Source organism: Podarcis vaucheri (genome assembly GCF_965113315.1).
Source record: "Podarcis vaucheri genome assembly, chromosome: 4".
Lineage (NCBI taxonomy): Eukaryota > Metazoa > Chordata > Lepidosauria > Squamata > Lacertidae > Podarcis > Podarcis vaucheri.
The window spans coordinates 62,512,951-62,540,859 of record NC_138762.1 but is presented as its reverse complement, the minus strand read 5'-3'; the positions used below and the strand labels follow the sequence as shown (position 1 = coordinate 62,540,859).

The following is a 27,909-nucleotide window of genomic DNA, read 5'->3' as shown; positions in this document are numbered from 1 at the left end:
TGTCTTATTGTACTCCATCAGCTACCTACCACCATAGTTAGCATCTGTTGCAGGATGAAGGGTAAGAGGGAGCTGACCACATTAATAAGTCTGTTCTGCCAGTGTATGTGTAGTGTAGCAGGGGTGGGGAAACCTGTGGCCATTCAGATGTTGCTGGACTCCCAACTCCAGCCAGCGTGGTCAATGGTCAGGAAGGGGGAGAGCTATAGTCCATCAACATCTGGAAGGCTGTGGTTTTTCCAGCCCTGAAGTACAGGATCACCACAGATGCATTCTTGCTCCTGAACGTGCATGTTCTTACTGCTCCCTCTGCCTCATGCACAAACCTATGTTTGCACACAGATCAGAGTACAGTTTATTTTTTATAAAATAATATTGCATTTTTAATAACGGCATGGGTAAACATATTTATCATGGTTTTATGATATATAAAACACACCTTTAATCTCTCTCTGATTTGCTGTAATTAAAATTACTTCTGAGGTCTTAACATTAAAGAACTATAGTTCTATAGTTTTGAGGACTGTGCTCTTAAAGAAAATCCATGCTAGGATATATCTTAATTTCCATTTAACAAAAATAATTGTTTCTAAATATGTATCTTAGAATTGTATAAAAATATTTTCAGAATTGAAAATACCCAATAAGCTGATTGTAAACAAAAATAAATGTTATGTTGTGTAAATCAATTTAAATTTTCTACCCCAGATATTAATCTTGGGTCTTAAATACTTTATATATTTTCTGCAAAATTTAAGTAAGAAATAACTTAAACAAGCTGCGATAAATGCAAATAATTGTCAGCCAATCCATTACATTTTGAGGAGAAAATAGTGATACTGATAATATACTGTTAAATTATAATTTTCGTAACAGCTAGTCTCCTACAGAAAACATATGTTCACTGGATTACTTTTAAAAATAAAATATAAGTGAAACAGAAATTTGCCACATTAGTATATTTTTCTTCTTCTTCAGGAACTTTTAGTTGTGTCGTAGAAAGCATTATTTTTCTTAATGATTTCATTTACCAATGAAACTCTTTAATAACTTCCCTCCATTGGGACCCACCTATCAGTATATGTTTTTTGAGCCAATCACTACCATTAGGAAATCAGATATTTTTCTTCTACTCCATATTAATATCATATTAATTTCTCTAGAAGTTTTCATTTTAAAACAATATTAAAGAAGATATCATCACACTGTCCTTTTTATATACATAACTGTATCATTACCATAGTGCCTCTGCCAAATAGACAGCATGGCTGCATTTGGGCATCATGATTAACCATGGTTTCTCATGATGTGAAAAAGCCAAAGTGAAGCCCTCTTCTCTGGTGTAGCTGTGATATCAGATGAACTGATATTTTGATTAACTGCACTTTAGTGTTATGTCTAACCTAAAATGTGGTTAATTATCACTTTGATTTATTGAAATGAACCAGCTTCATAATCCACAGTTTGCAGGTGGCTTGTTTTGAACAAAACATTATTAGGATTAACTACGTTTGGTTGGGTTTTAACAAGACAACAAACCTCAGTTAATAAAAAGCCATATCAAAAGATTTTAAACCATTTCATGGTGCTGAACCAGAAGAGGAGAGGGCATGGGGGTCCCCCACAAGTATGAGGGTTGCCTATGCTCATTCCTGTTATAATAAACCATGGGTAGAATTCCATGTAGTGCTAAAGAGATTGTTCCATCAGTGCAAACATTTCTGCTTTCCTGATAGGACAATCTCCCATCACGTGCTGTTCTGGGGGTTCTCCCAACTCTCCATAATAGATTTGGAGGAGGGACTGGAGAATGGGGAAAGTCCTGTTGCATTAGCAAGAGTCCTTGCGCTGGTTTCTGCTAACAGAACACGTAGTTGAATCCAGCTTCATCATCTAAATGAAGCCAACGCCATGTTTTCTAATTTTGCAAGCACCTGGTTCACCCCATCCTAATCTGGCACATCAAGCTTTAAATCAAGCATTTTGAGAATAAATTCATATGGGAAAGGATTCATTAAAATATTTTGAAGACTACTCAATATTCAGAAACAGTTCTTGAAAATCGAGATTCATTTCGAACCTTTACTGTTTCAGCCCGCTGTTAGGAATAGGTTGAGCTGACCTATGTTTTCTCTTGATAGTAATACGAATAAACACCTTCTATAAAAATAGGTGTTCCTTATGGAAACCTTACTGCAGTGTTTGGAAATCAAAAGATGGTCAGGACTAGCACATCTCATGCATGTATTCTCTTCTTTTTATTCTCTCACGGGAGTCAACAGATTCAGTGTCCTTCTCTGCTTATACTTGGTTACAGCCGAGACACAAAGTCCAACCACATAATTAGAAGAATGCGCTCCAAGTTTTGACTTCCTGATATACCACAGCTGGCTGGAAAATGTGGATTGCCAAATGTACAAACTTGTGTTGTCAGGAAATAGCAGATTAATATGTACTTTCAACTATGTTCGCTTTTCTCAGCATCCAATCATTTAGAGTTTGTTTCAGCAAAAGTCCCAGTGCACCAATACAACATAGTGGTGTAACTCAGTGACCAATAGAGAATTTGAATCATGTATAATACAAAGGAGCTTCTACTTAGGCCAGCTACTCCCTTGCAGGCGACAGCAAATGCAGGTGCCATATTTTCATTCCAGCTTGTTTCTCATGACGATTGCTGCCACCTTCGTCCTCGAGTTGTACTGATCTTCTTTGCTTACCAAAGGTAATGTATCAGTAGCTTATAGCATTTGCTAATGTACTGATGAACAGGTGTAATTTTTGCCATTCTTTTAAAGGGGTGTTAAAAAAGTTAATTGCAAGAGTTGTAGCCGAAAGTAAAGGCTGATAAATCAACAGGGCAGACTGCTGGACAATCTACAAAAGTTCTAAAAACACAGAGTTAGAAAAAACTGAACAATCCTTGTGTTATTTCTTCTTCTGCTGCTTTTTAAAGTAGCTCCCTTTAATAGTAGTCTTCATAGTTCTTAGGGTTTAGGCAATACAGTATGGCACCCCCAAATGAAAATATAGTTGCACCCCAAGCTAGTCCATAGCCCCAGTTGAACTCATGGTATATTCTCAAATTGACTGTTTCGATGAACTTGATTGGATACAGGACGAGACTGCACACCTGAAGAACCACTGGGGAAAAAAGAAAAGGGGGGAAAGGTCAAATATGAGGCTTCATCCATTTTCTTAGAATAAATAAAATGCTAAATCACTAATCCTTTGGTGGAGTTTTTGATGTACGCTAGGAGCCTACTACATACAGGCAACTCCCCACTTAATGCGCATTTGGCACATGTGCAACCATGTATATGTGTGTGCCAGGAAATAAATAAATACAAGTAATTCATTTCAAACCTGGAAATGGCTGGAGAGAGTTAGAGAGTCCTTGTGGCTCATGAGGAGACCCTCCCTGGAGCCTGAAGAGGATGTCAGTAAGGGTGGATGAAGCCCTGAAGAGACCGGAGGCGCAGCAGGGTTTTGTTTAGGCTGCTCAGTCTCCCTGCCTAACAGCTGGTGTGTGTGGTAAAACAACAGCAGCAGCAGTAGTAGTAGCTGCTGCTTTTCCACTCATCCTCCAGCCTCCAGCCAGGCCCAGAGACTCAATTCTGGTTTGCCTGGATTGGAGAGAGTGTTTAAAGGGGACTCCCCACTTCACATGATTTCACTTGTGCGATCAGGCTTCCAGAACGGAACCCCCACATTAAGTGGAGAGTCGCCTGCATTTAGAAATGCAATCTTGATTTCCTGCCTGGACTGTACCACTTTCAAAGTGCAATCTTGATATGAGAACAATCTTGGCATGAAACTTTCTTTAAAAAAAACAACACTTCTGAGAAATAGAAAGGGTTAGAGCCCTGTCAGTAGCATACTCCTGCTTTATTTAGGGCAGCTGTATGGTTCTACTACTTTGAATTGGCTTGGAAATAGATTGGCAGCCGTTGCAGTCAGACCAGGGTTGGTGTTATGCGCTCAAACCGCCTTTCCCTGGTGAGCAACCTGGTCACTGAATTCTGCAGCAGCTGAAGTTTCTGAACCATTTTCAGAGGCAGCACCACATATAATGCATTGAAGTAATCTAACCTAGAAGTTCCTGGGGGATAGACAACAGAAGTTAGGCTATCCCTGTCCAGACAGGGGTTTAGCTGGGCCACCAGCAGATGGAAGGCACTCTGTGTCAATCTGCACACTTCACTGGCTCCCCATCTGGACAAGGTGGGATTCTTTAGTCATTTGTTTGCTTTATTAAGAATGTTTATACCCTGTCTTTCCTCAACAAGCTCAAGGGGGCTAACGACGTAAGCTACAACTGTAACTTAGTTTCACAAACTGTTGTTAAACAGCAATAAACACTATAAAACAACAGGAGGAAGAAGATGAAACAAATAGCCATAGAAATAGTATCCTGACAGCAATTAAAAAGTACTAGAAAAAGAAAAGAACCACTTATGACTCACAAATCTTCCTTTAAGTGTTATGTGTATGAGAGAAAACATTCAGCTATGGTTTCCTTCATCTTCCAGGTGAACTGATGTGATCCAGTAAGTGCTGTAGCTGCTGATGTTTCTAAACCTGAATTTAGCTTCCAATTTATGGGCATAATGCTATTGGAAATTCTCTGAAACAAGTCCTGTGGAAATGACAGAACTAGCACAAAAGCACAGTGGCAGTCATTTCAATTCACATAAAACCGCATTTGTTTCAATAAACCTTGCACAGCATTCCTGGTGGAATGTGCAGTCCATGTAAAATATATTTAATCTAAAATTTATTGAGTCCACGCTCTGGTAACCTTCAGGTTAGACTACTGTAACGTACTATTTTTAGACCACAGAGAATATGGCAATCTAAATATAATCCTATGTATATAGACACATATTTCTGGAACAGGGCAATGGCCTGATATTTCAGGGTTCTGAAGAATAAGCCATATCAATTATCCTTTTCCCTTTACTGCAGATCAGACTTTCTTTGCAATAACAGAAGAACACAGGTGACTAAGCTAATGGCTTCTATAAATAGATCATAAAAGAGTGGGAAAAATAAAGTAGGGGATGATGAAGATAGATAATTTAGGAAAGCTCATTTATAATTATATGACTCAATGTAATAAAGAATATCATTTATCAACTAATTACAACAGAATTCATTTGGAATTGCACATTAAAAATACATATAACCTCCAATTAATATCTTACATTCCTGACACAGCCATATTCTTACCTTCCACACAGTGCAATAAAGCTTCCTAATAATTTGTAACATTCAAATATTTGTTTTGAACAGTAAGTACTCAATAAGAAATAGCCTTGATGTCACTGATTATTACCAAAGCAAAGTTGTGCAGTCAAAATTTTATCAGGTCTATGTAACTGTCTGAAAGACAAAAGTTAAACAAAGTCTATGTACCTGCACAAGTAATAATAAGATGCCATAAGTAGAGCATTGGCTCTGGATGTGGATGACAAACATCAGCTGACATGACTATGGTTACAATTATGAATTAGATCCTATGGCAAAGGTACCAAATGTGCATTAGATTATACCAGGAAGCCCTCTCTAACCCTGTAATGCAGAGGGGGCAGGGGCGGAGGAAGGGGATGCGGTGGGTGCGGTCCGCCCCAGGTGTCACCACTGAGGGGGGTGACAAAATCCTGGGCGGCACTCTCCTGGGAGAGACGTGGTAGCTTGGGTGTGCACAGGCTCCACGCTGCCCAAACAGTCCGCCCGCTGCCTCCCCCCCCCCCAGCTGTAGGGCAGCAGAGTGGGAGGAGGCAGGCAGACTCCGGAGGCCCCACGGTGCACTCCACGTCTATGGGTGGCTCGCCCCGCCCCTGGGCGCACTGCCCCAGGCACCCGAGCGGCTTCCTCTGCTGCTGAGGAGTGAAGGATCTTTTTGGCTCCACAGGCCAGATCCTTATCAGGATTGGCCTCGCTGCCCACCTGTCAAAATCCTTTGTATGGCTTTGCAAATATCCCTAGCTCCCCTTTAACCCCTGACATTAGAGAGTTCAAAGTAGGAATGGGAAGACTTGTGCAGGCTTTAAGACAACCCATGTGCTCCTGTATGAACATCTCAGGTCTGTCTTCTTTTTTTTTTGCAAAGAAGGAGCCACCCTCCTTCTCCTTTAAACATTGGAGCAAATCGCCTCTCCCGCTCCTCTCAACATCCATGCCCACTTTATCCCTTTTCTTGGCTTGTAACAGATAGCCACGAAAGGTTAGCAGCCTTGGTCTGGATTTGGACCCCTGTTGACTTGAAAGGAACAGTGGTATAGTCCCTGTCTTTGGATCCTGCAGCTCTTGCCAATTATAGGCAGGCGTACAATAGTTGATACTTGATACTTGAGTGGGTGGTGGCTGAACAACTGCAGAGTTCTTGCAAATGCAGAATGGGTATTAAGTGGCACCTGTAGTAGTGCCAATTCTGCCAATCAAAACAGTCAAGATAACTGAGCTGAGAGTTTGTTGGACCCTGGGTGAGAACCTGGAGGCTGAGGGGGGTGTGTGTGTGTGTGTGAAGCAAAATGGATTGATACTGTGTATATATATTAGTAACTTTTTAATAATGTAACATCTTTATGTTTTAACATTTTCTTTAAGTTGTCAGTTGCTGCTTTTTTGTATGCTGCATATATATATATATATATATATATATATATATATATATATATATATATATTGCTATAATGCTTAATATATAATCAATCAATAATCAAAACTTGGTTCAGTTGGTATAGAATGCCTGACTATTGTTAGGTGCAGGCTGGTGTGATTGTTTTACACCTCATTTAACACATCTTCATGAATCACCAGTTAGTTTCTGGACTCAACTCAAGCCACTGGTTTAAATGGTCCGAGCACTGGCACTGAGCACTGAGCCAGCAAGTGCCTTCTCTCATGTCATTCCAAACAAATTTTGAGTGCCTTGCCCCATAATTCCCAAACAAACGTCAAGATCTTCTAATGAGTCGTCCTTGCTATGTGAGCCATACTTGGGCAACTAAAGCAGGATTCTGTAGTGGACAAAAGTCCTTTGTCAGTTGTCTTTCATTGTATCCTTTTTTGGAACATCTTCACTCCACCAAATTGTTAATTTATGTGTATGTTCTTTTGCTGTTTTATTTGAGTGTGGTTTAAGTTTTATAGGTTGCTTAAAGTGATATTTTGATTGTATGGGAATCTTGTGTTCTCAAATGTGTTGTATTGCATGCCAGGGGCAGAGAGAAGTTGGCATTGCAACAACAGGAGCACAAACATTTCTTCTTGCCAAATAGAGCATTATTTTCCCCTGCCTTGTGCTGCCCTAGGGGTTCTCCCAACCCCCCAGAGCTGAGGGTGAGCAGGGAGTTTAGGGATGAGAGGGGGAAGCCCTGGTGCATTAGTGGGACTCCTTGTGCTGGCTATTGCAAGCACAGCTAATCAGTTATATCTGGCCCATGCATTTTATACTGAATATAATTTGTTCATCTAGGCTGAGATCTAGTGGCTTCCATATTGCTGTGGAATTACACAGAAGGCAACAACTAGAAGTGGCTAGAAAAAATAATAATAGAAAAAGGATGCCTAGAAGACTTTTTTTTTAAAAAAAAGCAATTTAAAACTCATTTTTAGTAAACCATTCTGTTGCCAGCACTGCATCAATTATGCTAGATAAAACTAACATATTTCATGAATCTATTTTGCTAATTTCTTTGACGACTCATTGAGATATAGAATTCTGGTAGCTTAAACTCATGTGCCCTCTGCTAAACTATAGTGGTTTAACTAAAATAATGGAAACAGCAGGGGGCAGTAGGATACTTCCCCTTATCACTATTTCAATTCTTGAAATACTAAGGACCTATCTTTCCACCTCCTTGTAAATGGATTTTTAAAATCCATCTAGCAGAGAAGATGGCCTTGTCATTCTCTCCATTATGGGATATCATACAGGCTTACTGTTTCAGTTCCAGCACAGATATGATTGACAGAATGGAGGGATACTGTGCCTGGAAAACTTCAGGGAGAAAAAACTGTTACTGGCTAACCCAAAGGACACTGAAGTGCATACCAAGTGGTGATTTCAATGCAGATAGTATGCACTGCATTATCCTTTGGGCTGATCTGTTTATGTGGGTCTTTCTTAAAAGTATTTCTGAGCACAAATTCTTTCCTTTGAAGCTTTGCAAAATAAAATAAAGGCTTTACAATGTGATGGCTGTTACAAAAAGTAAACCTGACACAATGAAATTGATTCTTCCTGTGAAGCATGGGGAAGATATAAACACCTTTCACTTTAATCCTATTTATTTTCGTACAGATGGTTTTGAGAGCTAGTACTTAAGGGACTTTTACAATCAAATATTTGAAAAGAATAGCATTAAGCTGAAAGAAAGAAAGAAAGAAAGAAAGAAAGAAAGAAAGAAACCATCAACACCATCAAAAGTTGCTGCATATAGGCTACAACTTTTTCATTAAACATAGTGGGATTTATTATCACTTAAACATAAATAATTTGCACTGTTAATGGCTCTGTCCTTACAAAGGCCTGGAATGTGGACAGTGATGATTACCCTACATTAAATTTCAAAACTGCAACACTACTAGGTTAAATACCAATAGACTTCTTGTAAAAGTAATGCACCTCTGTCATATAACAGCATATAGAGTTCATTTGCTCAAATAGCTGGACTGTGGGTTGTTGAATAGTTGACAGCTCCATACAGTCCTGTTCATGGATTCTTCATACTGTAGATTATTGTTATTAATATCCCACCTTTTCCCCCGACCGGGACTCAAGGTGGCTTACAGATAAAATAGAAAAAGTAGAAACAGAAAAGATAGTAATTTAAAAAGCAGTTAAACACTAATAGAATTAAAACATTAAAAAATATATATTTTAAAATACAGGTAATAATAATAAGGGGGGAAGGCCCAGGAAACCCAGCCAGATGGGCAGGGTACAATTATTATTATTATTATTATTATTATTATTATTATTATTATTATTTAGAGACAGCCTACGATGAATTGCAGTGCAAACATGGGGAATGAGCAGTCGTCTCCATATTCATAAGTACAGTAAAAAAGTGCAGCTATGATTACAAATCTCCACATGTTCAACTTGGTTTGCGACAGATTTTCACCACACAGGTATGTACCCAACTGAATGGAAGAATTTGATAAGAATGAACTGACACTCTGATAATAACCCTTTAAATCACATCAATCTCATGACTATTTCCACATATCAGGGAATGAAAAAATTTGAAAAAGCCGAGTCTATGTAAAGAACCCCCAGATCACTTGCTATTCTTGAGTTTTCAAATGAGAAATAAGGGATTGTTTTTTTAAAAAAATAGCATGATAATGCTTCAGAATGCAAGACAGGTTGAGTTAAGGCATCAGTTACTGCACATGAATGCTTAGCTGTGAATGATTTGGCCATGGGTGCTAGAGATTCTTTGTCATGTAAGCAAAGGTTGATCATGCTGTATAATCAAGAACTTCTGAAATAACCTTGGGCAATGATCTGATTATTGGCTTACAATGCACAATGAGTCACTCTTTTCTGCACAAACGCAAAACTACAGCTAGGAAATTCTAGCATACTTCAGAGAACCAATCTGTTTGATTTACCTGCTGCAAACAGCATGACAGCAACTGGTCTGTAGAACCGCCTCCGGGATCCCACACAGATAGAAATTAATCCAACCAAGAAAGCTATAAGAATTATGGCGGCACCACCCAACAGCATAGAAAGTGTAGCGATCTGCCAGTCTGCAGAGAGAAGGAAACACAAATAATTGAAACTAGATAGTAACTCATATAAAAAGGATGTCTATGTAAAATGCAAAAACAAACAAGGACTCCAGTAAACACAGAAAGGTGTTATTCATAACAGAAAATACAATTGCATTCAGACTTTTAAAAACTTTCAGGACAGTTCTCTTAGTCAGATTTAAGATGCTATCTGTATGTATTCTATTTTAGGTACCAAAGGAAAAAATGCAAGATTCTGTATAATGCAGATATCAGGTGCTTATAATATTGACCATTTATCTCTTCACCACTTTCCTATACTAGTTAATGGGATACCCCTTCCTTAATTTACAGCCACAAGCCTATGCATGTTTTTTCCCAGGGAAGTGTGACAGAACTGTAGCTTTAGTTATAAAAGGTTTACAATAATGAGGAGCTCAATAAAACTTGGCATGACTAAAGTAGAAAGGAAAAACTCATAGTAAAACCATCAGAGGGCTATTTGCAAATTAACACACTCAGGAGTGCCAACTTGGCTTGGTGACCCTGGGTGCCCAGGGCTGTGGGTGCCATGCAGCATACATGGCCCTGACACCAAACCTTTTCCGTGCCTGGCCCCTGGGGAATTTTGTGGGTGCTTGGGCACCCAGGGCCCCAGGGAGCTGGCACCTATGAACACACTTGAATTTCAACAGTTAGTTAACTAGAGCTATTAATGGCCCAATAATCCTAAGGTGCATTGGAATGATGGGTAGAACATGAATACACCAAAACAAATGATACTTCTGATTGAAAACAATTCTATTGTTTCAGATATATTTGTCCAGGCTACAATTTATATTTATTTTAAAGATTTATAGCCTGTTATTCATTGGCACAAATATCAGGGTAGGATACAACATAAAAAAACACAAGCAAGCAAAGTTCAAGTCAGCTAAACAGAGGAGGCTAAAACGGACACTCATTCAAAACCTAAAAATAGGAACTACTTCACTTGGCACCAAAATGACAACCATGTCAGACGACGTGCAAGGGGAGGGCATCCCACAGAGAAAAATCCATCTTGTTTCACCACCAAATGTATCTCCTCTAACAGTGGAATGCAAAGAAGAGCCCCAACGGCTAGGCTTAAAACACAGGTATTCAGGGCCACAGTTCAACAGTATGTGGAGACCATTTATAATATAAAATATAATTAGTCAGCTATTTTGCAAGAAAATAGGAGCACAGGGGAACTGAATCCATTCTTTCAGGCCCTGCAGGTGGATCTTGGTGGTGGGAAGGGCTGTAGCTCACTGGCAGAGCACATGCTTTCCATGCAAAAGGTCCCACACTCTCCAGGTCGAGATGAAAAAGTCTCTTGTTTGAACTCTTGGAGATCTACAGCCAATCAGCAGCAACAATACTGCACTAGATAGGTCAATGATCTTAGCTGAGATTCCTGCACTAGGGGCTGAACTAGATGGCCTCAGGGTCCCTTCCAACTCTATGATTTTATGATCACTCACACACAGATGAAAATATAGCTGCCCCTATGTGTACATTGGGGGCAGTCATCTTTTTCTCTTGTTAACTACCCAGGAAGGGGTACTCTTTCATACCATACTACATCTTCCAGTAGCTTTTTAGTGAAATGTGTTCAATGAGTGCAGGAAGACCACTTGCTAAATGGTCTTTAAAAGAAAGAAAAAATGTCAGGGAGGACCGCAGACCACCTTGGATGTACTTATAATTTTATTTTATTTTTTAAGTGTAGGGGTTTTTCTTCCTAGGTTGACTTAGGACGGGACACCACTGGCTTCTTTGCCTCACACAGAAAAATGTATTTGGTGAGCCTAGGTAAGAACAATAATTTGCAACAAATTAGACTACAGGACTTTGTGCTTTGTGTAGACAAAAGTTTTTTTATACTGTATAACTTTGGGAACTTAGTTTGCACACTCTCCAATCCCACAGTTGTATTAATTTTAAAACAGGACTTCTCGGCAAAAGAAATAGGGCATTATGTTATATAATTGAAGGCACAAAATCAGGTTAAACACAATACACCAAATAATCTTGGGCTGAGATTTTCAAAGCCAATTTAATGAGTGTGGTGAATTAAAATCCCCCAGTTAATTTAGAATTTCTTAATGCAAGAGTTCTAAAGGCTCTTCAAGCTAATGAAATGTAGCAAGAGCTGAGGCAAGGGTAGAGCTGCTCTCAAATTCAAGAGCAAATTCTGTCACACATGTGTATAATATTTATTTTACTTTAGAAAGAGAACTGTAGGTAGTTGAATGTTTTATGCAACCCCGCCCCCCAAACCAAAACACTCAACATACCAGAACAGATCAGTGCTGTACTGTTAAACAGAGAGATGTAAGTAATTGACGGCTTATGAAAGAATTCAGCGAAACTTTCTTTGGTTCAAACAAGTCCTATTTGGATGCTCAAGTTATGTATGATTAACATCACATGAGGCACCCTGCACCAGCCACTTCCCAACACTATCCAAATGTTTGGGAGGAAATCTGCAGCAGGGCAGCATAACCAAAAGCAAGTAGGGTGTCTCTTGTGACCTCAAACCCTGGGTGCTTAGTCTGTAATCACTTTAGGATTGGGGGGGGCTGGGCAAGAGTCTCTAAAAGGTATGAAAAGGTATGAAAGAGTCATGCATAAGATTTAACTTAATTCTATATGTGAAGCTGAAATGGAAGTGTGTATAATTGCATAGTGATACATTCATTGTGGTCAATTTTTATTACAACCGGAGTGGAGAAAATTACCTAATACATACATTATATCAATACCACACTGTTAATACATGAATACAAGTCGTAAATAGAAAGAAACAAGCCACTACCTTTGACATGTGATAGTCTTACATAAACAGATACAGATCCCGCAACTCCCCCACTCAAAGAAAAGAAAAGAAAAGAAAAGAAAAGAAAAGAAAAGAAAAGCTTATTGAATGAAATCATGGTAGGAGGGACATATGGTGAATTGGTGATAGCCAGTTCACGGATAAATGATTAATCACTATACCTTTGTTTAAGAGTCAATTCTCTAGTATCCCATTGAATGAAATGGACTTTTTCACACCTGCTTGGAAGAAAAGTCCTCAGTCAAATCACTGTACTCCTAACCTTCATGGACAGTGTTGGAAACAACACATTGTCTCCAGTCTCTAGCTAGCATTGGGGAGGGGCCTGCCTGAGTCATAATGGTAGGGGTGCATTTAGTGAAAATGACCCTGCTCTCCTACCTCATAACTGACTGGCAAAATAGGTCTACAGTAGCACAGGAATGCAATGCATATGAAATGTATACTGAGTATACTGCATGCAGGCCACTTTTCCTGTGGCAGCTGATTTAAACTATCTTCACACTGTGTCCCTTTGTGGACCTACAGGCTCTTTTTTGTAGTTTTGTGGCAGTACAATGAGTTACCGGTAATACACAAGAGTGTATCATGCATACCACTCCTAACTATGGGAAGTATCTGGATTGCTGGCTCAGGTAGACCAGATCTAGTTTATGTCACAATTAACTTTCTTTTATTCTTTTAACTTATTTTTTCCTTGTTCTTCAGCTAGGGAACCTTAGAGCAGATAACGAAAGATTTAAAAATACAATAAAACAACATTAAAACTGCAGACTATAAAACAGCTTTTGAAATAAATTAGTGACAGCTCGGCTGAAATGCAGTAGAAAACTACAATATGGAAAATGCCTGAGCAAAGAAAAATGTTACACCTGACTCTGAAATGACATCAAACTTAACACAAGGAAAGTCTATCTGGGGAGAGAGCTCTAAAACTTAAAAAAGGTACTGGTTCTAGGTCACTATCTGCTTCATCTCTCATGGCAGATGCACTCAAAGGAGAGTCTCATGAAAAGATTTCAGTGTCCTGGCACAAGACAGTCCTTGTAGCCTTTAAATGTAAGAACCAGCACTCTGAATGGTGCCTTGAAGTAGACTGGGAGCCAATACTGTTATTTAAGACTGGCAAGATCTGTTCCAAATACCCAGTTTCAAGTCTGCACTCTAACAACTGTTTTGCACCAACTGAACCTTCTGGGAAGTCTTCAAATGCATGTATGGTAATCGCTAACAGGAACTGCTCTGCAACTGCTGTTATCATTTATACTCACAACAGCCATGTAAGATAGATGAATTAAAAAGGTAGAACTAATTCATTTTTATACAAATCCAAATAAATTATGATCCAATTATTAATGGGACCTAAATTAGTCACAACGAACTTGTCCTAGTGATTTCAATTGATTTCATGAGCACGGAATTCTCTGTATTTGGACCAATATATTTTTAGCACCAAGTTATGTAGGTTATCGGATGAAAGTTACAGTAAGTATTGAATGTACAGCAATAGACTCTTGTTCCATTTGTTTCATTATCCAATAAGATCACAACTAACTGTACATCTGATAAGCTTCCTAAACTGGGCTGAATGGTGGCATTGCAATATAATGGGAGTTTGTGGTGAAGCCAACAGTCTTCCCAAGGGTTCAGGAGTAACTCAATAACACACACTTCATTATGTTAAAGCAGATTAAACAGGAGTTTGTTACATCCATACACAGTGAGTTTACAATCCTGATTCAGTTTCAAAATTTCAGAACAAGTGGTTTTAATAGCTACATTTTGACCACACTGAAGCATCAGAGCCCTACAAAGCAAACTCTGCTTTACAAATATTTACAAGAACTTGTTTCAAACTTCAGAAATACAGATTCTCATTGCTGTCGCTGATAACTCTCTAAACATGTAGGCAATCCAAATGCAAGAAATATATAAATCTGTCTTTGTGCTATGAAGCAGATTGAAGCCACTAATGTTTAGAAGCTGTGTACATAAAGGACTCACTCAGATGGCAATTCCTTAGTGTAAGACACTATGACCCTTTTGTGAAAAGGCCCATGTGAATTAACAGGGCAGCAGGTCTGTGTTGTTCACACCCCTAGGGTTGCGCAGCTCCTTGGCTTTGTCCCTGATATCCACACATTAAATGCAAAATTTTGACCAATGGGTCTAATTAGCCGACCCCAGTTGGCCCATGAATCTACTTTAGCCATACTGTGCCCACCTGCCCTATACATGGTATCACATATAATGTAATGTGTGGAGTAAGTAAAGATGCTTCTGGGCCAAAGGGACTTGCACAGTGTTCCACAACAACCAGCTGATCACTGATGCAGACATAAACAGGTTATCATGGGACATTATTATGATGGATAGTTGGGCAAACACAGCCACCTGTCAAGCCACAGGGGATAGGAAAGATAAGGTTCTGGCCCACAGACCACATTCAGTTCCCCACTTCATGTCTACATGTTTGGATCTTTACATATATAGGCTTTCACTTCTCAGACAGGGAGCAATCCGACCCTAAGGTGCAGGTACTGCTGCATGGACCTACTGTCCCTTTAATTGGGGAGAGACATTGTGTTTAACATATGAAGGGACTTTTCTGAGATGACTTTCCCCCTTAGTTTTTGTGCAGGGAAATAGTTTACCCAAACACCAACATATGGTAAGATCATCCAGGAAATTAGTATTTAGACTGGAATCCTGACCTGTCAGTAAGCCCCACTGAACCCGATGGGAAATTAGACATGCATACGATTCCATTGCCAGTGACTTAAAAAAAAAAATCTCTGCTGGTTATGTGAAGAAAATATTTTGCTGATTAAAAAAAGGGGGTGATGACTTACATAGGTCTTATCTGTTTTAAAAATGCAGTCACAGCCTGATTCTGTACATCACTACCCAGTGTGATTTTCACAGTTGAACATAGTAGTTATTACATCACTTGTCAGACTTTCCAGAACACTAGAGTATTACAAACCTTTGCAATTTAAAATATAATGCTGCTTTAGTACCAGACCAAAATAAAATTTTAAGAACTATTTCTATTGATCTTCTATATTTCAGCAGAAGATGATTTCTTGGGTAAATACATTTTCCCACTAAGTGGTTGAATCTAAAGTATAATAACACTAAGAAACGTAAGTTCAATGAAAGTGTACTTATGATGCTTCAGTTCTTTCCTAGAATGAGAAAATCCCCCCCCCCCCGGTATGGAACTGAAAATAAGACATGATGACCTATGGCAGCTATTTCAAAAAACTGATGCAAACCTAGTTAATTCTTTTGGATAGCCACAAATGCTTTAAGCCGAGAAATGGAGAACTAGCATGGCCAAAGGTTGGGGTGATGGAAGTCAGAGGCCAACAACATCTGGGCTGTGACGGCCATCAGCTTGAATGGCTTTAAAAGAGGATTAGACAAATCATGGAGGATACAGTTGTCACCGGCTACAAGCCCTGCCTTCACTGTCAGAGGCTGTATGCTTCTGAATACCAATGGCTAGAAACCACAGGATGGAAGAGTGTTGTTATGCTTAGGTCCTGCTTGTGGGTTTCCCATAGGCATCTGGTCAGCCATTATGGGAACGGGATGTTGGACTAGATGGGCCAATTGTCAGATCCGGCAGGCTCGTCTTATATTCTTATGGAAGGCCACAGTTTTCTCACTCCCTATTTTGTTTTATGCAATATCTGTTTTCCCATTGTGCACTTCACTTACATGGGATAAACTGGGAGAGGAGAAAGTATCTTTTTTTGTGACAGTGTCAATGAACAATCATTATTTTTCTAGTTAGGATTCAGAAGTGTAGCCAGGATAGTCTGAATAAAGGCTGGCTCAGAAAATACTGTGGTATCCTTGAAAATAATTCACCACCACCACCGAAGAAATGTTCCCCTGCAAAAGGGTTTTATTGCAACACCTTAACACTGCCTGCAATCCTCCTGAATGGCATCATACAGGTATAAAATAGTATCACAATCTTCAGAGACTAAATTACAACTTAAAGTAGAACAGTAAAATTAAATGAATGTTTCACATGATGTACAACAAATTTATTATCATGCTTGCAGAAGGGTAACCAAATTTCCTGAGCAAGGTCAGTATTTGGGAGATAGGAAGAAAGGAAATATTTCATCCCCTTGTACCACAATTTCAGACCTTATTTCCCTTTCTCATGCCACTATATCCACCTCATGTCAGTAAAACAGTTGCCCATTCTCTCCTTAACAGGATAAAAGAGTATTCATCGTGATGTTGGTGGCTATAACAACCTCAGAGATTCCCCATTGTGATGTCTTGTTTTGTAAGATTAGACTCTCCAAGTGCAAAACAAAAAGGCCTGGTTCACACAAAACACTAAGACAAGTTAACCATTAGTTGCTCCCTCAGACATTCATGGATTGTTTCTCCAAACTTTGATTTGTTTCCCAGCTGCTCTTGCCCTGTGCCTTTGTACTTTGGTGAGAGTTTGAGGTCGATGCTGGATTCACATGCAATGCTAAGTCATAGTAAGAATAGCCAAGGTTTGTAAGCAAACAGTACATGACTTCCCATTATGCTGGCAGTAAACAAACCATAGGTAAGCTGCTGGAGTGTGTTCAATAAACCTCCATGCTATATTGAACTTCCACAACAAATCAGTTTAATCTAAGCAAAATATCACAATATCCTATCTTTCACCTCACACTCTACTTCTGTATCAGAGTGTTATTAGAATTTAAACATTCATGCTGTTGTTTCTTACTTCTTTGTGCACTTCTACACAGACAATAGAAACCTCCACTTTCCACAGCTCCTTTAGGAGGAAGGGGGATATAAAATGAAACAACAATAATAATGTCTCCTTCTGCACCTCTTTGTTACTGCCCTCTACCAATCGCCTCCTTAGACAAAAAGCTGAAAGTAACTAGATAACTGTCATTTAAGAGAAGGCTGACAATTAAACCATATTAATATACCCAAAGTAAAAACACACAACTGTACTATGTAAATACCCTAAAATCTGAGCCACTCTTTATTCTCAGAAAGTGGGGTGGGACACTGTGTTTTTTCCTATAATACAGTATAGAAGGAACAAATCAAGAAAACCCAAACCATTATATAAAAGTTTGGAAACTTCAAGCGACACAGCATGCATTATTTTCACTGCTGCCTTGTGTGTTCATATGGGAGACTGTTGAGGTAGCATAATAATTTGTAGAGGGAAAGACACTTTTTATTTGGGAGCCAACTTTAAGCAACCTATTTTCTTTGATAGCCAAAGCCCAGTATCTTTCCCCAGACTCAGCCAATAAGAATGCTGAAGGTGTGGAACACTGTAGCCCTACCTAACCCCTCAATTCTATTCTTTGTCAGCTGTCTTTGGCTGCCCCACTTTGTTGCTCCTGCCTTTCCACCAGTGATGTGGGCCTGAGGAAAACATCTCCTCTGAACTGGGTATTTGTATGGGGAGAAAACATTGCATTAGCAACAATGTAAATATCATGCCTGATGCAAACTCATTAATGATGACTTTTGTCCCCAGCAGATGTGATTTGCTTTAAAAACAAAAAACAAAACCCTGCATATTAAATGCAAAGCCACATTTAATATCACATCTAGTTTGGCCCTTATAACTGTGGGGAGTATTAATTCCATAGACAAGTTTTCCTATCATTGCACTGAATGAAGGCATTTTGGGTCAACTTTATTCATGCCTTAGTAACTTCCATGATCTCTTCAGCTATTTAGTTTTATCTCATTGATTTCATGTGTTGTGTTTGTCTGCCCTCCAGCTCTTCCCCTCTCTCTCCCCCCAATTTGCGGCTTCCTTTTCTTGTTACTGTGCCTCTATTTTCATAGTTACTGTTCTTGAAAATCAACCATAGCCACATTTCAAAATATTCAACGTAAATAGTTTCTGTCAAAATTTTATTTTTACTTGTCTTAAATAACATTTTATTTATTTCCAAGTGTCATAACTAGGCATCGGGCAAACCAAGCATCATAACCAAAGTGGCACTTGAACTGTGTACAATAGATACAATGCATGCATATACCCTCTTTGCACACACTGGCCTCACAAGCTAGAGAGCTGAATCTTGAGAAAGTTACAGGATAAGTTGGCCATACACTTTTGGCAAAGCCCCTCACCAAAGACTTATGAGTAAACTTAGCCATGGGGATAAGAGAACAGGTCCTCTTATAGATTGGACATGGATTAAAGAACAGGAAGCAGACAGAAGCAATAAATGGATAGTTCTCACAAGGTAAGGTGTAATAAGTTGGATTCCCGAAGGTTCTATATTGGGTTTTAACTTCCTCATTAAAGACTTTTAGTTAGGGGTGAGCAGTGAGGTGGATGAGTTTACTGACAACACTGAATTATTCAGGGGGTAAAAACAAAAAGGGGTTGGAAAGAGCACCAAACGGTTTTATCCAAACCTGGTAAATGGACAAGAACATAGCAAACACACATTAATAGAAGTATAAACTGGCGCACATTGGAAAGGGATTTTAGAGATGTGGTGGAGAGCTCAGTGAAAATGATCACCAAGCATACAGCTTCTGTGAAAATGGTTAATTCCATATTAGGGATCATTAAAGAAAGGATTAAAAATAAAACTGCCTGTATTGTAATGCCTTTATACAAATCTATGGTATGATCACACCTCAAATACCATGTACTGTTCTGGTCACCTCATCCTAAAAATAAGATTGTAGAACTAGAAAAAGTGAAGGGAGACAGCAGTCGATACTATCAGGAGGGTGGAGCAGTTCCCTTTTGACGCATGGTTGCAACGTTTGGAACTTCTTATTTAATTAAGGGGACATATGATAAAGGTGTAGAAATTATTCATGGTGTTGAGGAATGTGGACATAGTGCTAAAACTTGGGATCATCCAATGAAGCTGGGTAGTGAGAGAAAGTTAAACTATAGAATTCTCTACCATAAAATATTGTTATCTTGTGCTCTGTAGCATTTGCAGTTCTCTCTAGTTCTCTAGCACGGCAAACTTGGAGAACAGTTCAGCAAGTGGTCATTCTCATTGATTCCAATGGAAGAGAGCTGGCCATGTGGGCTCATTTTTCCACTGAAATGTATAAAGTGCTAACTTTGGCTGGTTTGTGTCCTAACTTTCTATACTCTCCATTTCTCCATCGGAGTCAGTAATGATATGTTGACAGCACTAAACTGAAGGGGCTCCTGTGGAATGCCACCTGTTACTGTTTCTCATTTTGACAGTGATCCAATAATTACTATTCCTTATATCAGTGCTTTTTTTTCAGAGGAATTCAAGGGTACGGAGTACCTGCACCTTGTTGTTGTTGTTAAAAAGTGTGGTACTAACAATTTCATGGTGAGTACCAGCATCTATATTTCTAGGAAAAAACACTGTCTTATATTAACTGAAGAAGTCAATATTGCATAAGCTAGCACCTCTCTCCTCCCACTGCTTATGAATATGAATCCTACCGCATCATCTTTTGCAACTGAGTATGAGTCAAGGTTACAGTCCACTTGATTCTAAATATAAACCTCATAAAATATTTAGACTACTTATATTATCACTAGCAGTAAAAGCATCCTTTAAATTCTGGAAGCCCAATTAAAAATATTTAAAGGAGAAGCAGGCATTAAAATTTTAAATGCCGCAATATACAAAAGCAGTAACAGCAAGATAAATTAGTTTAGGATACACTTCACTGAAGATTTCTTCCATGCTTAGAATAAAAAAACTGAATACAACAGTTGGCTTATACATGATATGGTCCAAGCACACACTTCCCAGAAAGATCTAGAAGAGTTATGAGAGACACAGAGAAAGGGGCTATAACTCAGTGGAAGGCCCAAGCCTATCCCTGGCCTATTCCATATAGGGCTGGAAAAATACTCATTTGAAACGTGGAAGAGCCACTGCCTGTCAGTCTGCATTTATTCCTGTTGTGTCTAAAACACAAGGTGGATGTGTAGCCTTTTCGCCATAAGTTAATCAAGGTAACCGGCACAGATATGTCTTTCCTCTAAAAACTGACCAATAGGGATTTTATTGGATTGGGGTTGGGGCTCACTTATGTTCTTTTTCTGGGAGATCTTAAAGAACATGTGTCTGTTGCTCTGTTTGCTTTTTCCTCCCTTTTCTAGGCCACTCGCCATATATTCCATCAGTATTTTCCCCCTGATTTGGGTGACATCTCAGGCATGATAAGGAACCTTTGCTCACTTGATTCTTAAGGTGCAAGAACACGAAGAGGTAGTTAGTAAGCTGTGGAAGCTGCTCCCTGACATTCCTGTGTGTGTTAGTGTCTCTTCACAGGACCAAGTGATAATGTGCAGACTCACAACTAGATTATAATCAAAGAAACATGGGTTGCTGTGTGTCTTTCCTGATATTGTGTTGGCACACAATGCTAAAGGCAAATGAGTAACCTTTCCTAGAAGTGCAATCCTATATATAGACTTTCCTGGAGGCAATCCACATTTGGCTTACTTTTACGTAGGCACCTGTAGGACTACCTTGCAAGATGCACAAAGATTTCAGGTGGACCTGACTCTAGCTCTTCTTTGACTAGAGGCAAGTACAGGCATTGATGTTGCTGACTACATAAGGAAATACATGGCACTGGTGAAACATTGCTATAGTGCTGGTGATGTGACCCTATGGAGCATAGGGACATGCACTGACCTTTTCATTCCTAGACGGGGGTTAAAGTGCTGGACTAGACTGAGGTTTCAAGTCCCCACTCAGCCATGATGCTCACTGGGTGACTTTGGGCCACTCACTGTCAGCCTAACCTACCTCACAGAGTTGTTGTCAAGATAAATTGGGAAGGGTCAGAACCATGTACGCCATGTCTAATCCTCTTTTTAAGTTGCCCATGTTTGTCCATGACTTTGCCATCTGTCTAGGGCTATGTGGCTGACGGGGGGGGGGGCTTCTTGTGGTCGCTTCAATGGGCTTGGTCCACCACGTGGTGCATGACAGGGCTTTCTCTGGTGTGGCCCCTGACTTTAGAAGTCCCCTCCTCTGGAAGTCCAAATAATGGAGACTCTTATGGGCTTCTGCTGGCAGGTAAAGATAACATGGGCTTTTGGAGCTAACCAGCAACCACTATTACTATTCATGCTTTATGCTGTTACCCTGTTACTATTTTGTTAAATGCATTGTTTCAACATTTGTTTTTATTTTTTTGCTTATTTTGTGTGTATGTGCATGTGAATTGAAGGAAACCACTCTGAGATCACATTGAAGTGATGAAGGGCAGTCTACAAATCTGTAGAAATTAATAAACAATACAGTGGTACCTCTGGTTACGAACACTTCTGGTTATGAACGCTTCAGGTTACGAGCTCCGCTAACCCGAAAGTAGCTGCCCCTGGTTGCGAACTTTGCCCCAGGATGTGAATGGAAATTGCACACCAGAGACACGCGTGCAGCAGGAGGCCCCATTAGTGAAAGTGTGCCTCAGGATAAGAACGGTTCCAGCTTAAGAATGGACCTCCAGAACAAATTAAGTTTGTAACCAGAGGTACCACTATACTATAGAATCCATTGAACTGGATAAGGATTTCTGAATTGGAAGTGTCAGAAATGTTGATGTGCTTGCTTTTTAAAATCTGATTTTGCACATTTCTATCCAATTCCTCAAAGTAACTACGATCTATTTAGTGGTATGGCTGCCGGTGAGGACCATTTAGACACCCCCAGTTGCTGCATGTCTTGCCACCAGAGAAGAAAAGAAAAGTTGGAAGGGACCTTGAGGGTCATGTAGTCCACCCCTGCAATACAGGAATACGCAGGTGGTCCTTAAGGGGATTGAACCTGCAACCTTGGTGTTATCAGCACCACGCTCTATGTAGATTAGCCTTCCTGGATTGCAGAGGAAGCATCTTCAACTTGTAGAAACAGTTCAAAATGGGGAGGGGTTCCACCACAGATGCAAGGATGCTGTAAAGATTTGCATTCTTATACAATATATCACAATTACTCCTTTGAGAAAAGAGGGTACATTCTGGAAAGCTTTAAAATAAAGCCTTCTTTAAAATCCATCTTCTAGTTACGTTTCAGAGTAAGACATGAATTTGCCTTTTATACAGCTTGTTGGCCATGGCGTCTGTAAAACTTTTTATGTTAACAATTGCTTTTTCCATTCTGCTTAGCTATTTTTTTTCAGTTTTAAGAAAACATTTCCAGGAAGGCAGGGAAGAACAGTGTGTTGTGACTATCAGTCTTGCTGAGCTATTTGCAAATATCCATCACTATCAACTCAGTTAAAGCCATGATCTACATATTCCCAGGAGGAAGCTGCTTTTGAGCTGTCAATTCCACTTGGAACAGCTGCTCTCATGCAAAATAAGCAGACACACAAACTATGACTGTTAAAACATAGGTTAGTTAGTAGATAATAGATTTAAAATGGGATATTGCAATATTTCGGTAAAGCAATGCGGAAAGAAAGGAGTAATTAATTTGCATTGCATTTTTAACAATACATTGAAAGATCCTAGATGAAACTAGTAAGCATTTAGTCCTATGGATTCCCAAAAGTTATAAGGAACACATCTGAATGCTGCTGTATAAACATTATGATACATGTTTCACCAGAGAGAACAATAATATCCTGTAAAGAAGAAAGCTTTATAATGTTTATTTATGTTATTCTCAGTGTAATATTATTTTGATGATTCAGACTCCCAAAAGGCTTTTTTTTTGTATAAATGCATGTGTATGTGCTTAAGTGAAAATACACATTGTCTAGAAAGACCATATCTCAAAGTGCCACTTAATTTTGCCAATACTACAAAGGTAGTATGCCTGATCTGTAATAAACAACATAGTATGTCAAGCATAATTCAGCATCATACAATTCTACAGCAAAGGCTTTGAAAACCTAATGCAGTGTGCTGTGCCATACATGTGGGCTACATTCTTCACACATTAAACATCATAAGAAAATACAGTATGCATGCACTTACACATAGCTCTGATGTAAGAATAAGCCATGTTGCTATTTTAAATGGCCTAATCTACATCAAAACAACAATGTCAGACTTCCAAGCTATGACTCTTCACAATTTTACTTCCATGTAGCTCCAGAGAAATCAACAGGGCTGCCCGGGAGTCTGGGGTCTTTGCTGAAATCTACCGACTTATTTTAAAATGCCATGATCAAAACATGCATTTTTTTAATCAAATCATCTGCACAGATGGGGGACAACTGCATGTCTAGTTTATTATCAGGCAAATTTAATACGGCTGGATGCCTCCTGAAATATTTAAAATATATACACAGCCCTCTCTCCCACTTTGGTATTAGCAGTGTTAGCAGAAACATGCTGATGCTCAGTTAGTGTTACAGCTATATAGCACATTATATAGTTAACAAGGGATATGCTGGCCGTTAGCAAAACTGGACAAAGAGACTGTTTTCTGGTAATTGCTCAGAGGATGTTCCTTGCTGCAGATACAACCAAATGTGCCCTCTCTGAGAGCAGTCAGGACCTAAAGTCTAATTAAGACAAAGGTTTTTAATTAAACCCTGGATATGCTTTAGCAGGCTCCGGTGTGTGGCTGCCCTTGATTGTGCCACTTGAGGTGCTCTCCTTCAAGGGACAATGAAGCAAATGTTTTAAGACGGTAGGGGGAGATGCCTTGTGCCTCTGGCTCCTTCTGTTTCTCCAGTGACAATGCTCTTTGCCCTGGTGTCATAATTAAAAAGTCTTCCTAAAGGAAGCTCTTTCTGCTTCTTTCCAGTATATCCCAATTATTTTAACCTTAAAAGCCTTGCCTGCAATGAGACAGAATAGAGATACTTTGTTTTACGTAGAAGAAAAAAGGCTAAGTTCTTAACAACAAAGGACTATTGTGAATGTAGAACAAATCACACTATAGACTTAGGACCCAATCCATTACTCACCCAATGCAATGAGGGCCTTTTGCCAGCTTGTGCAGAGGATTTGTTTGTATCAAAGAACAAACATTTGTGCATATGCATGTCTGTGTAAACAGTGCACATTCTCATATTTCAGGAAAGCTTTCAAAGCTTGACTCTAGACCCAGATACAATTAAAGGAAAGGTCTTGCTTAAAATAGCCTCAGTAGTCATTCCCAGCAGCTTGTAAAACATGGAAAACTATTTTAAACAAACCAAAAAAAATCAGTAAAGCTTAGTCTATGACTCCATAGAATGGGAGAGCCTTGAAATTTCCTGAAGGAGCAGTAAGGCATTCAGGAAGACACAACAACAAATACCTGCTCTTCCCATTCATTTATTGTTCAAAAATGCAATGACAAGCCTTCAGCTCACATTCAATCCATTCCGCTCACTCACACTTCTATAGGAAAAATCTAAAAAGGGAGATGTCTGCCAGATGCAAATGGAGAGTGCTTAGCAGTCCTCTAATGCTGATCTGCGCACTATTTAACCTTCCTAATCCCTCATACTTTTGAAGGTAAGGAAATAAAGTAAAACCAGCTGAACTGAAACTTGGTCCCCCACTTCCCACCTCCACCCAATTCATCTGAAAAGTCTTTATGCAATCAAGGGATATCATTTTAGAAGACAGAGAAAGGGGCAAAAGGATTCCTGTTGCTAAGGAGACACATCAAGTCAAAGCTGACATTCCTACATAAATTTCAGGGGGTGGGGTGGGAGGGGAGAAGAGATTTTTTAAAAATACAGCTCTGTTACAAAGTTTGTTTAGACTCCTTGGTAACAGCGCAAAGAAGCAATTATTTAAATAAATAAATAAAAATTATTTACTTTACATGACACAATTGACAGCAAACCTCACCCAACACCAAATCTTACTTGATGGAGTGATAAAAAGTACAAAATAAAAGAAAGGACCTCTGCTGCAGTTTTGAAGCAAAGATCTCCAATAACATTTTAAAGAATTTTCAAAGAAACAAAGACATTTAGCAAAATACACAGCAGGCAGTCAAACCAATAGGAAACCAATCTCTTATTGCACAATTTCTTAAAACACAAGGGTAATACATGATTCAAAACCAGATTTAGGGCTTAGTAAGTGAAGGCTACAGTTTAACTTGTAGATGTTTCCAACAGAGATTATAGAAGCAGCTGTGATACAGTGGAAAATAGAAGCAACTCTCACAAAACGGATTTTTGCAGACTGAGCAAGCCACTTGATATAGGGATGGAGGGATGATTTTGAAACAATCTTGCTCATTTCAAGGGGCAATTTTTCCATTAGGGGGAGATATTATTTTGCTTACTGAAAGAAAAAATGAAACAGGATAAATGCCAATAAGGCCAACAAGATACGGTACATGGGGGAGGGGGGAAGAGGCTGAGAGACAAAGCTGCATATGTTGCCTAGTGAAAGTTCTCATAAGGGACAGAGAAGGAGGAGAGCACAGGAATAACAGAAAAGGGAAAGTGTCAGAATACAGTGACAGGAGAGTGTTGCTTCTTATGTTGGCTACAGATTCAATGAACTGAAAGCCACAACTTTTTTGTCAGCTTCAGCTTGAGGACTGGGTATAGGGTAAAATGCTGATTTGAAGTTAAAAACAACAGCAAGATAATCCACAAAACACCTTCACACCACAACATGCAGGATTGAGGCTCTTTTCATGAACGGAATATGCCAATTCATTAAAAACAACAACAGGGTATCCCATGATGCAAATGCTTTGAAAAAGCTAGCCCTGTTTTCTAGCCATTGCTGTATCCTGACTTGAGAAAATCCTGTACCCTGACAAGAGAAAAGGAGTGCATAATCCTGTATGTGTAGATGTAGACGCATCATTTAAACATATTGCTTCTCTGTCTACATGGGGCTATGAGGAGGAGGGACAGCTGGGGAAATAAGCAGGCAGACATAAAGAATAAATTCAGCATAAGAAAGAGGGAAAGGTAGAGGATTGGAACTTGGAATGGCAGACTTGAGACTGCAGCTCATGGGGTGCTGGGAAGGAAGGGCATCGGGGGCACGTATGATGGATTGATCACAACTAAAGCAGAATGTGGCATTTGGATTTGGGCAATGAGAAAGACTACTGGGGAGGATCTGAGATGAGGTGGGAGGAAAAAAGGAGTAGGTTCAAATTAGGATGCAGGGATGGGTGTGCTGTGGTGTGAAGGCAGGTGGGATAGAAAAGTGGTCAGGGATGGAGAGGCGGGTTGTGCTGGGTCCAGGTGGCAATGTGAGGGCAATGAGCTATGCCCTACGTGGGTAGCAACGGGCTGCCGACTCCGGATGATGGGACAAAAGAGGCGTTTTGAGAAGGCGAGGCTACCGCTATGCAAGCATAAGTATTAAGGATAAGAAAAGGCGTTCTGTTAAGAGGTGACGCTGATGGATCCTGGAGAGGAAAGAGGGGGCAAAACGGGGGGCAGAGGAGTAGTCCGGTGCTGCGGAGGAAAAGGCTAACCTGAGCGGGTGGCGGGTAAGCTGCGGGGGGGGGGGTGAGGGAAGGAGATGCTATTCTAGGGGCGGGATGGAGGGGGGAGCAGGGAGGACCCTCTCCGAAGAGATGTTGGGGGGCGCTGCTGCAATGGGTGGGGTCAGAGGGAGAGGCGCGGGACGGGGGGGGGATTTCAAGTCAAGAAGGCGGCAGGGAAAATGTGCCGGGCAGGTGCCCCCCCCCCTGCTTCTCACCGCTGTTCAAGGTAGTTATGCAGCGCCAGGTCTCCGGGTTGTTGAGTTTCTCGCAGGACTCCCACAGGGAGAGGTAAGACTGGTGGTCGGCTGTCACCCAGGCCGGGCTCAGCACGGCTCCCAGATCCAGACACAGCGCCAGGAAGATGCACACCAGTCCCACCAGCTTGAGCGGGGTCAGCACCGAGACGCGCACCTCCTCCATGCCGCTGCCGGAGGAAGCCATGGGCGAGCGGGGAAGCGGGCGCCCCTCCGCTAGCAGCGCCGCCGCCGCCGCCGCCCGAGCCAGGGGAGCGAGCGGACCTCGCTGCTGCTGTGGCTCCTGCCGCTCAGGTACGGACGAGGAAGGCGGGGAGGCGGCAGCTCCCTCCAGTCGCCACTTCTCGGCTCGCGCAGCCCGGCTCTCCCCAGCAGCACATCACTCCTCCCCTCTTCCCTCCCCCTGTCTGGGCAAGGGGCGGGAGGAGCTGCACGGGGGCCGGCGTGGAGCCGCGCCGCGCACGTCACTCGCAGGGCTCCCTCCAGGGAAAGAAGGCGGGAAGGGCTTTCGGCTGCCCCGGGCAGCGGCCAGCGCGCGCCCCTTTCCCCGCCCCAGCCCTTCCGCCGCGCATTCCTCGCCCTGTGGCGAGAGGAGGAGGCGGCGGCGGGTGGGCCGGGTCGCTCGCTCTCTGCG

At 40.5% G+C, this 27,909-nt stretch overlaps 1 protein-coding gene across 1 annotated transcript; it reads right to left on the bottom strand.

Annotated features, from left to right (window-relative positions):
- Positions 1-27,842, bottom strand: TMEM47 (transmembrane protein 47). Its single transcript, XM_082220203.1, has 3 exons — positions 27,237-27,842; positions 9,631-9,771; positions 1-3,144 (listed from the first exon to the last, which is right to left on the bottom strand). The coding sequence occupies exons 1-3, from the start codon at positions 27,460-27,462 to the stop codon at positions 2,966-2,968; spliced, it is 546 nt and encodes a 181-aa protein (XP_082076329.1). The 5' UTR covers positions 27,463-27,842; the 3' UTR covers positions 1-2,965.
- Positions 27,843-27,909: the final 67 nt, after the last annotated feature.

Coding starts and splice junctions, on each gene's coding strand:
- TMEM47 (XM_082220203.1), bottom strand. CDS start 27,462: ATGGCTTCCTCCGGCAGCGGCATGGAGGAGGTGCGCGTCTCGGTGCTG. Junction 9,772..27,236: donor CATAACTACCTTGAACAGCG/GTGAGAAGCAGG, acceptor TTCTCTCTGCAG/ACTGGCAGATCGCTACACTT. Junction 3,145..9,630: donor TGTCATGCTGTTTGCAGCAG/GTAAATCAAACA, acceptor TTTTTTCCCCAG/TGGTTCTTCAGGTGTGCAGT.